At 60.1% G+C, this 10,053-nt stretch overlaps 2 protein-coding genes across 2 annotated transcripts in view; one reads left to right on the forward strand and one right to left on the reverse strand.

Moving 5' to 3' along the window:
* Window positions 1–2,626, forward strand: part of PRKAG3 (protein kinase AMP-activated non-catalytic subunit gamma 3) — a 4,216-nt gene extending 1,590 nt beyond the window's left edge. Inside the window, exons 2-11 of the mRNA XM_031057966.1 lie at window positions 313–533; window positions 617–698; window positions 785–843; window positions 1,119–1,164; window positions 1,286–1,340; window positions 1,442–1,568; window positions 1,671–1,836; window positions 2,009–2,046; window positions 2,276–2,422; window positions 2,502–2,626. Of these exons, the coding sequence (XP_030913826.1) occupies window positions 313–533; window positions 617–698; window positions 785–843; window positions 1,119–1,164; window positions 1,286–1,340; window positions 1,442–1,568; window positions 1,671–1,836; window positions 2,009–2,046; window positions 2,276–2,422; window positions 2,502–2,618 (1,058 nt within the window). The 3' untranslated portion in view covers window positions 2,619–2,626. The remainder of the gene's footprint in view (window positions 1–312; window positions 534–616; window positions 699–784; window positions 844–1,118; window positions 1,165–1,285; window positions 1,341–1,441; window positions 1,569–1,670; window positions 1,837–2,008; window positions 2,047–2,275; window positions 2,423–2,501) is intronic.
* A 2,528-nt stretch (window positions 2,627–5,154) lies between these two features.
* LOC102036968 (sterol 26-hydroxylase, mitochondrial) lies at window positions 5,155–8,244 on the reverse strand. Its single transcript, XM_005416060.2, has 9 exons — window positions 8,036–8,244; window positions 7,673–7,766; window positions 7,476–7,581; window positions 7,195–7,392; window positions 6,896–7,056; window positions 6,399–6,565; window positions 6,089–6,170; window positions 5,815–6,015; window positions 5,155–5,717 (listed from the first exon to the last, which is right to left on the reverse strand). The coding sequence occupies exons 1-9, from the start codon at window positions 8,242–8,244 to the stop codon at window positions 5,592–5,594; spliced, it is 1,344 nt and encodes a 447-aa protein (XP_005416117.1). The 3' UTR covers window positions 5,155–5,591.
* Between the last annotated feature and the right edge of the window lie 1,809 nt (window positions 8,245–10,053).

The following is a 10,053-nucleotide window of genomic DNA, read 5'->3' on the forward strand; positions in this document are numbered from 1 at the left end:
CGCTGCTGGATGCTGTTGCGTGCCCTGAGGAGGAAGGTGGGTAGCAGGAAGAGTCTAGGTATGTAGGAGGGGGGACTGCCTTACCATGTGACAAGTGCATTGGTCCTCTGCCCACCCTGCCCATACCCCTCTCCTCAGCTGGAGTCTGCCCCAGGCTGGAGAACTGCTATGTGCTGCCCCTGTGGAATAGGGAACAGGGGGGCTCTGTTGGCAGCATCCCCTGCTCCCCCCAGGCAGGAGGGTGCTGAGACCCAGCAGCTGAGACCCAGAAGCTCAGCTTACTGGCTGGGGCTGGGGTGACTTTGCCTGCAGGGTTTCCAAAGGCTGTATGCCCCAGGGAGGAGGAAGAGGAGGAGGAAGAATACAGGAGACCTGTCACCTTCACACTGGGAAATGAGATACTGGGACTGGGCCCAGAGACCGAGTTTCAGACCCCTGATGCTGAGGTCTATATGCACTTTTTGAGGAGCCACTGCTGCTATGATGCCATCCCCACCAGCTGCAAGCTCGTTGTCTTTGACATCTCCCTGGAGGTGATAACCTGGGGGATGAGTGGGGATGGGCAGTGAAGAAGCAGGCTTGGGATCCTCTGAACCCCTCTGCACTCTGCCAGCAGATCAAGAAAGCCTTTTTGGCACTGGTGGCCAACGGGGTTCGTGCTGCCCCTCTCTGGGACAGCAAGACGCAGAGCTTTGTGGGTGAGTGGCAGAAGCAATGCCTGGCCCCACCCCCTGCCTGGCAGAGCGTGTACAGGCAGCGCTGCCAGCCCCACGTGTCTCCACAGGGATGCTCACCATCACCGACTTCATCAACATCCTCCACCGCTACTACCGCTCACCTTTGGTGAGTGCCACGAGGAGGGCTTGGGGGATCAGGACACGCATGGCACAGGGAGTGGCTGTCCCCACCACTCCTGGTCCCTTCTTAATCGCTAGACAATGACCAGGGGATGATTCCGGGCCATATCAGCATCTACTTGTTGCTCCCCTGCTTGGCCCCCAAAATGTAATCCCTGTGTTTGGGTGATGGGGCACGATGCCCAAGGAAGGGGGCAGTGTCTCAGAGTGCCCTCAGCCACCCATGGAGCCACCATGACCAGGGCATTTCCCTGCCACCAGGTGCAGATCTACGAGGTGGAGGAGCACAAGATTGAGACCTGGAGAGGTAAAAATCATGTGGGTGGCTGGGCTGATGTTGTCACACAGGGCATGGAGGTGGGCTCTGGGATTGTGGGTCTGCAAGAGAGGGCTGGAGGACCTCCTCTCATAGCTCTCTCCCTTGGCAGAGGTGTACCTGCAGGGCTCCCTCAAGCCACTGGTCTACATCTCTCCGGACAATAGGTGAGAGCCTGTCCACTGAGGGAGAGCACACCCCTTGGAGTGGGGGTGTGTGTGCACCTGAACACAGCCCTGTCCCACCACGGTGTCCGCATCACCCACAGCCTCTTCGATGCTGTCTACTCCCTGATCAAGCACAAGATCCACCGCCTGCCTGTCATTGAGCCTGTCTCGGGCAATGTCCTGCACATCCTGACGCACAAGCGCATCCTCAAGTTCCTCCACATCTTTGTGAGTGCTGGGGCTGTTTGTGCACACTCATGGCTGGTGTCACAGGCAAGGGTGTCAAGGTACATGCAGGTGCCAGCCCAGCCCTGCCCTGTCCCATTGAAGGCTTCTACCATCCCCAAGCCACGCTTCCTGAAGAAAACAGTGCAGGAACTGTGCATTGGCACCTTCCGTGATCTGGCCGTCGTGGCTGAGTCTGCCCCAGTCCACACTGCCCTGGAGATTTTTGTGGATCGCCGTGTCTCCGCCTTGCCTGTCATCAATGATGCTGGTACCTGGGGAGGGAAAAAGTGACATCCTCATCTCCCTCTGCTAGCAGCTCCAGCACCATCCCTGCCCAAAACCCCTCTCCTGGCCCTTGGGCTGCCCCTTGGGTGTGGGAGGAACATGGCAGGTGGTCCCTAGGGCTCCTTCTGCAGCCCCTGCTCTGTTTCTCTTTGCAGGGCAGGTGGTTGGCCTGTACTCGCGGTTTGATGTCATTGTGAGTACCCTACGTGTGTGCATGCCCAGGCTCAAGTTTGGCCCCTTGCATGCACTGGTGGGGTGCTTATACCTGTCTGTGCCCGTGCCAACCTGCCCCACATGCATTGTCATGCACGTGCCAGTGCACATTTGCTCTGTGCATCTCCTGGGCTCGGTGTCCCCTCTCTGGTGGCACAATGGGGTGCAATGACACCTTGGGGCACTGAATGGGGACACATCTATCACAGCACCTGGCAGCCCAGAAGACCTACAACAACCTGGACATCAGTGTGAGGGAGGCGCTGCGGCAGCGCAGTGTCTGCCTGGAGGGGGTCCTCACCTTCTACCCCCACGAACCCATGGAGGACATAATTGACCGCATTGCCAAGGAGCAGGTGAGTGGCCAGGGTGCCATGTGCCAGCCACGGCTGCCAACTGCCCCGCCCGCCCCTGATGCTCTGCCTGCACCCACAGGTCCATCGCCTGGTTCTGGTGGATGAGAACCGCTACCCGCGGGGCATTGTCTCCCTCTCTGACATCCTGCAGGCCCTTGTGCTCACTCCTGCAGGTATTGATGCTCTTAACTCTTAGCCCACGGTGCTCCATCTCTCTCCACTTGCACCCTCAATTTCTCTCCACTTCAGGTAGGCGCCACCCCGCATTGCTGTGTGCCTGTTCCCTCCCTGCTGCTGGGTCACCTGCCTCTGCCTCTGCCCCATCCAAAGTGGTCCTGGGGGATGGAGGAGGCTGGGGCTGGGGTCTGGCAGTACTGGGTGCCCAGGTGGGGACAGCAGGACCCAGATGCTGCTTGTCCCAGGGGTACACAAGGATCACAGGGGATCCCTGGTGACTGTGAGGAAGGATGGGGCACCTTCCATGGAGACACTCCGCCAGAACCCCATTCAGGCAGCGTGTGGAATGCAGGTTTTGCAGGTCCCTGGGCCTAGGGCTAGATGAGGGTTTTGGGGTGTGATGCACCCCAAGATAAAAGCCTATTTTTGATCTTGCCTCATTCACCTCCTGAGACCTGAGCACCTCCAGTGCCATTCCCAAGGGACACAGAGCAGACAGACCCCCACTCACACACCCCAGACCTGCTGCCCACCACCAGCCATAAATAAAATGTAGCCAGCCCATGGGCCCCAGCTGGCAGAGCCCCCCACCCCCTCCACTTGCAGCAGCCCCAAAACTGTCTGTTCCAGAGACAGGGCTCACTCCCAGGTGGCACTGGAACCACACTGCCTGGCCACCTGCAGCCAGCTCTGCTCACCCACTGCCTGGTGAATCCTCACTGGCTATGGATGGGCATGGTCCTGGCACCCACTGTGGCACCTCTTTAGGGGTGAAATGAGGAGGAGGGAGCTGGCTCCAGTTCCCAGCTGCTTCCCAAAGGTAATTATGCTTTTTGGGGAGGTGGTGGGCAACGGGTTGGGACAGGCCTGTGCCTACCAGTTCCCCCAGCAGTGCCCAGCTGCTCTGCACAGAAGGGGACTGGGAATGGTGTGTGTTAGCCACAAACAGGATATCCCCCTTGCCCCCTTCCTCCCATCACAGTGCCTTTGCTCACCCTGTCCCTGATGCCCACAGGGGCGGCTGTATCAGGAGCTGCAGGGGGCCACTGAGATGTCCCATGCCAGCCAAGCTTCTCTCCCTCCTACCCCAGGGCTTGCATACAAGCAAGGACTGGAGGAAAGACCCCAGTGTCCACTGGGAGGGCTGGAGGGGCCATGTCACAGGGTGGCCAGTCCAGCACTGATTGGGGGTTATGTCTCACACGCTCTCTTGTCCCATAGGCATCGACCGATCCTCACTCTGAAGACACCAGGAAAATGCCACTGTCTTGTCTGACTTGGGGATCTCCTGCGTGACCTGTGAGAAGGAGGCTTGGGCCCAAAGGCTCTCTGTGGGGAGGACATGCCTGTTCACCCCAGTCCTCAGGCTCGTCTTGAGTCCAGGGCTAGATCCTGCCGGTCTTGGAGAGGCAGAGACACTGAAAACGGGACCCAGGGGTGCCTCCTGCCAGTGAGCACACAGTGATGTTCAGTGGGCACTATGCTGAGGGGCTGCAACATGCCTGCAGCTGGGCAGAGACCCATACAGCGCCAGAGGACCTGGCCACCCTCTGCCATCCTGCTGATGGATCTGAGCATTTCTGTTGTGGCTCCCTCCTAGTGAACACAGTCCTGCTGTCTGTGCTCGGTGCCTGGTAGCGTAGGCTCAGCTGCACACACAGGCTTTTTTATTTTAGGGTCACACGGGGCTGGAGCTCTCTGGCAGAGGCACAGCCTGTGCCAGAGCTGGCAGCAGGATGGGCACTTGCATGGAGACCCTGTGCACGTTTTGGGGTGGGCAGGGGGTATTTATTTATTTGTTAGTCTGTTCAGCCTTGCTGTAACAAAACAGCCTGATCCAAGAACTGCCTCTTGCCTTTCTGGGGTAAAGCTGAGCATGACTCCTCTGGAGAGAACCAGGCTGGGGAAGGAGTACTGGCTGTTTGCCAGCAAGTTGGGCACTGGCAGAGTAGTACCTTGGCACATGTGGGTAGAACCAAGGGGATGGGGACACAGGGCATGCAGTCTTAATCATCTTGGTGGTGTGCAGGTCCCTTCGGGGATACGCTGAGGGACAGAAGCTTTGGTACCAGCAAGGTTTCTGCCTGCTGCCTCCCTCAGTCCAAGAAGAAGGAAAGTATGAGGGGTTCACTGTTAAAAATGTCCCATGCCCCATCCCTCGAGGCCTCTGGGCAAATGGCAATGCATGCCCTGCCGGTGGCAGCTACCAGCTGTGAGCCTTGCAATGGTCCTGCCTTGGGGGTAGGGGATGCTGAACTGATCTTTCTCCTCCTGCTTTGCCTGCACCAAGCCCTGCCATTCCTGTTACCCCATATCAGCATCTCAGTGCAATAACGGCTGGAACTAAACACTCCTCCTGAGCTGGCTGGCTCTGCCAGGGGATGCAATACCAGTGCTGGGTGGTGACAGGCCTCCTCCCATCATGAGGAATGTGTCATTGCTGTGCTTTCCCAGGACCAGGGCTGGCTCTGTCCCTTGGGAAAGGCGCAAACCCCAAACACCACCAGCATTCAACCCTCCTCTGGGGGCAAGGGGAGAAGTGAGGCACAGAGAAGTTTCTGAGGCCAAGGTCAGCTGTTCAGAGAGGACCCAGATGTCCTGGCTCCAGGCACAGATCCACGCGCAGCTACACAAGGACAGGACGAAGGAGACACCGAATGGCTGCAAGCCCCCTCCCTGCTTTCCCCCAGCCCCAAAGGAGCTTCCAGGTTCCTGACACAGCCCAGCTGGGCATGGGATGCTGGGGACACAACCCCCCTGCAGTGTGTCAAAGGCACAGCAGTTCCCCAAGCCTCCTTCTGATTTTGGGCAAGGGGCTACTTGTGGCCAGGGGTGATTTGGGGGCAATCTCTCATCCCCTCCACCTTTCCCACGGTGGGGCTGTGAGCCCCCTGGCCCAAGGTGGCCAGGGAAGGGGTTTGCCTTCCTGTCCTCCTTGTGGGGCAGTAAGGGGGATCTCCACTTGGCACCCAGGGTGGGGGTGGATGTGCAGTCAGGGGGCTCCCGGGCGAGCGATGAATTCCAGGTTGATGGGCTTGTCAGCCACCAGGACAATGCGGGACACAGACGTCACTTCTACGCCACGGGGGTCCGGCCGCACCTCAAATGCCTGGATCATCTGTGGGGAGAAGGGGGGTTGGCAGTGCCTCAGGGACTCCCTGGGACGCCCATCCCAGCTCATGGCAAGATCCCGAAGTGAAGGGATCCCTACTTACCCTGGCAAGGGCCAGGTGCATCTCCAGCTCAGCGATGCGGCGCCCGACACAGGCACGGACCCCGTAGCCGAAGGGGATGGAGCTGAAGGGGTGGTGAGGGGAGCCGTGTCCCCGGAGCCAGCGCTGGGGCAGGAACCGCTCGGGCTCAGGGAAGTAGGTCTCATCATGGGACATCGCGTAGTGCGCCAGGACAAAGAGGGTCTGCAGGCAGGAATTGGGGTTTAATGACCCCACTGAGTGCAGAGGGGGTCCCCACAGCACGGCCCCCACTCACATTCTTGGGGAAGAGGTAGTCTCCGATGACAATGTCCTTCTCATAGAAGACCCTGGCGTTGGTGGGCACCACAGGGTAGACTCTGGGATATGGAGAGAGTTAGTGGGGGAGCAGAACTCATCTGGAGATCCCAGAAAGGGCAAGATGAGACACAGGCAGGACAAGGCTCAGCAGGTCCCCGGGGGGGAGGTGGATATTTGCAGTCCAGAGGGACTGAAATCCAGCTTTGCATCCTGCCTGGTTGGTGCATCCTCCCTGGAGAAGGGGCTGGTGACCAGGACCTCAGGGCAGGGACAAGGCTGGGATTTACCTCAGAGTCTCCTTGATAATGGCCCGAAGCATCGGCAACTTGGGGATATCCTCAGCAGCAGGAAACCGGTCGGGAGGCACAACAGCTTTCAGCTCCTGGTACAGGGTCTCCTGGATGTCTGGGTCCCGGGAGAGGTGGTACAAAGCCCAGGACAGCGTGTTGGAGGTCTGGGGAGTGGAGCACCAGGGGGAGTGAAGGGATTAACTGGGGCCAGTACCTGAGCAGCCTTGTGCCAAGCACAGCATGAGTACGGCACCAGAAAGCCCCTGCTCTGATATGCAGAAAAGTCAGGGGTGAGAGGCAGCAAGCACAGGGGAGAGGGAGGCAGGGAGCAGAGGACAGGGTCTGTACTGACCAATCCCTGAGGGTTTGCCCCTGTGGAGCATCAGCCCCAACTGGGCCAGAGCTCGCAAGGGCTGGATGGAGCATGGCTCCATGGGTTCCCTTGAGCATGGAGCACAGCAAGGATCCCCTGACAGCAACTGCCTGGCCCTCACCGTGTCCACACCAGCCAGCAGCAACTCGGCCACGCTGCCATAGACCTCATCCAGGCTGAGTCTGCCACTGGCCAGCAGGTAGCTCAGGTAGCCAGACACCTCCGTGCCATGCTCCACCTGCCCCTCCAGCTCCTCCATCTTTCGGTCAATCAGTTTCTTGCCTGCAGGGACAGAGAGTAGGAACCAGAGCTGACAGAGCGACGGCTGCCAAAAAGAGATTTGGCCAGGGACTGCCCTGCTGTTGAGAGTCCTTAGAGAGTCCAGTGCCACCACACTGGACCCCCACCGTCACTGCTCACCAAAGGCGAAGATGGTGTCCCAGCTGTCCAGGTAACGGTCCCAGAAGGGCAGCACCTTGCGGCTCCATCGGGGCAGGACAGTGGCAAAGATGGAGTTCTTGAACATGAGGTTGATGGAGTCAATGAAGTGCTGGGTCTCAGCAGGGACCTGCTGCTTGAGGCACCCGATGCGGGTCTCGAAGAGGATGTAAGAGATGCCTGTAGGGGACAAACAGCATCCAGACCTCTGGAGGAATGGGAATGGTGGGACAGGGCAGGGGTGAGGGAGAGGACACCCCTACCTTCCAGGGCAAAGCGGTAGAGCAGGTTGGCCACGTCCCCCACCAGCACCCCCGAGGGGCTGCGGCTCCGCTCCTCCCGCAGGCGCACCATCAGGTCTGACACCACCTCCCCGATGGCATCCGCGTACAGCAGCGCCTCCGAGGGCTTCAGCAGCCGCTTGTTGAGGAGCTGGCGCAGGCGGCAGGTCTGACACCACCTCCCCGATGGCATCCGCGTACAGCAGCGCCTCCGAGGGCTTCAGCAGCCGCTTGTTGAGGACCTGGCGCAGGCGGTACCAGCGCTCCCCTTCCCTGGATGGGGACAAGGTTCAGCGCCGAGGACACGGATGGGCAGGGGGCATTGCTGGCAGCAGTTCCCCAGTCCCTGTGCACACACTCCCCACCCCAGGCTGGAGCCATCCCAGGGGTCATTCCACCCGCCATGGCCGTGCTCTTCTACTTGGTGGGGACAGACAGCTTACAGGAGTGGGAGTAATGCCAACTGGCACCTGGGCCCTGCACCTAGGGATGGGGCAGGAGATGTTTGCTGGCCCAGAGGGCGCAGCCAGGGCGGGACTCACTCGGTGAAGGGTCCGTAGGGCAGGCGCCGAGTGTCCCGGTGCTCCTTCCACAGCGCCATGTCGCTCCGCATGGGGTACTTGCCCTCCTGCCGCAGCAGCTGCTCCAGCACCACTGGGCTCCCAATGTTGATGTTCCTATAATGTCCGAAGGTTGACTTCCAGATAGGTCCATAGAGGCGTCGGGATATCACCTGTGATGCACAAAGCATGGCAGGGTCAATGGGACGAGCTGGGTCAGATCCTCCCTGCCCCAGCCCTGAATTTGCCTATCTGCACCCATCCCATGGACCCCTCAGCAACACCTCAGCTCATGCACCTGTCTCTGACAGCCCCAAGCTGGCAGCATCCTTGAAGTGCTCTGCAGATGGCCTGGGCAGGTGTCTCCACGCTCATTTCCTCTCCCAGCATTAAGTACACCAGGCACTGACCCCTCAGCACAGACTGGCACATCCTTCACCCACCCCAGAGATGCAGAGACAGCCTGGTGGGTCTTTTGGGGACGGATGACCAAGAAGGGACAGCAGGGACAGAGACAACTGCCAAGCACAGGAGTGTGCTGAGATGCAGGACCATTGCAGCAACCACCAGTAGGACTAAGTCCTGCTGCTTCCAGCACGGCCCCAGCTCTGCTTAATCTGGAGACAACAGTTGCTGAGTGGGTCCTTGAACTCACCACCCAGTAAGGGTGGTTAATGATCAGCAGTGGAAGGGTAGCACCAGGCTAGGGCATGACCGGGCTGCACCCAGAACAGGCTGTCACGTCCAGGGCATGGCCCTGGGGCCACAGGCTCACCAGCCAGCTAGGGGATGTTCACCAACATCAGCCCTGCTCTGGGCTCTGCTGGCTGCAGGTGCCTTCTCCTTGTCTACAGCCACAGGTGCCATGCCTGCTGCCCTGGCCGGGAGCACCGTGACCTCCAAGTGCATCCCTTGGGGACAGCTGGGCAGCCCTTTCCAAGTGGATCTGCACAGGGCCATGTCCAAAGGCCACTTTCCATCCCACCCAGGCACTGCCAGAGCCCCTGCAGAGCATGGCCAAGCATGGGGGGGATGCAGGGGACTTGGCAGGCAAGCCCTGGTCCCCATTCCCCGTGGCTGCAGGGATGCACGTGGTACAATCTCCCTTGGTGATTGTCTGCATCGCAGCCTGTGCCTGGATTCAGCTGGATTCGTCACCACGGGGAGACGTTCCTCGTTCCTCGTGCATGGTGGCAGGAGGAGGGGGAGGGATGGCTGCCCCGGTATGCAGGCAGCTTGTGGGCATGGGGCAGCTGTGCCCCGGCTTGGAGCCTGCCCACCAGCATCTGCTGGCAGCCAGGTCCTGACACAGTGCAGGCCTTGGAGAGCTGGGCTGTGAGGAGCTAGAGCTGCCTGGATCTGGGGAAAGGCACCTCCAGAGAATGTGGGCATCTTTCTGCAAAGCCGGGCTGTGTCCCAAGGGCAGGAGGGATCTCCAGTGCCTACACCCCAAAATCCCACTGTCCTGAGACAGCCCCTTCTCCAACCAGCAGTGCCTGGTGCTCTGGAGTGCCAGGGAGGCCTGATCCCGCACGCTTCTCGGGCTCTCAGAGCTCCAGGGCGCTGGAAGATGTCGCCTGGCTTGCAGCCAGCCAAGCCCATTGCTTGCTTCATCCGACGTATGAGGAAGTGTTGATAGAAGAAAACAAATACCTCTGCCTACCCCTCCCCTGTCTTGGTATCATCTGCCCAAAATCCTGCTCAGTCACCTGCACCCAAAACCGCTGCTCCCTCCAGCTGTCACAGCCGGGAGCCCAGGGATGCCAGGATCCTGTGACATGCCCCCGAACCTTTGCCCTCAGCTGCCCGGCCGACTCGGGGATGCTGGAGCAGCCCTGGGCTGGCCGGACCCTCCCGAGGTCACTCGGTTCTGCTGGCCCCTCTCTGCCTGCTGGCCCCAGCATCACCCTACGGCGCCGGGTGCCCCCCACCGCCCAGCCCCTCTGCTCCCCTGCACTGCCGCCCCCGCTCAACTCCCTGCCGTCACTTGTCGGCAGCTC

The sequence above is a fragment of the Geospiza fortis genome, unplaced genomic scaffold (assembly GCF_000277835.1).
Source record: "Geospiza fortis unplaced genomic scaffold, GeoFor_1.0 scaffold112, whole genome shotgun sequence".
In the NCBI taxonomy this organism is placed as follows: domain Eukaryota; kingdom Metazoa; phylum Chordata; class Aves; order Passeriformes; family Thraupidae; genus Geospiza; species Geospiza fortis.

Excerpts from the sequence above, each read along its gene's own strand:
- LOC102036968 (XM_005416060.2), bottom strand. The coding sequence starts at position 8,244 with ATGCTTTGTGCATCACAGGTGATATCCCGACGCCTCTATGGACCTATC. Across the intron at positions 7,767-8,035 it reads CCCTACGGACCCTTCACCGA|GGAAGGGGAGCGCTGGTACC; the intron begins GTGAGTCCCGCC and ends GTCCCCATCCAG. Across the intron at positions 6,016-6,088 it reads ACTACCTCTTCCCCAAGAAT|ACCCTCTTTGTCCTGGCGCA; the intron begins GTGAGTGGGGGC and ends TCCTGCCTGCAG.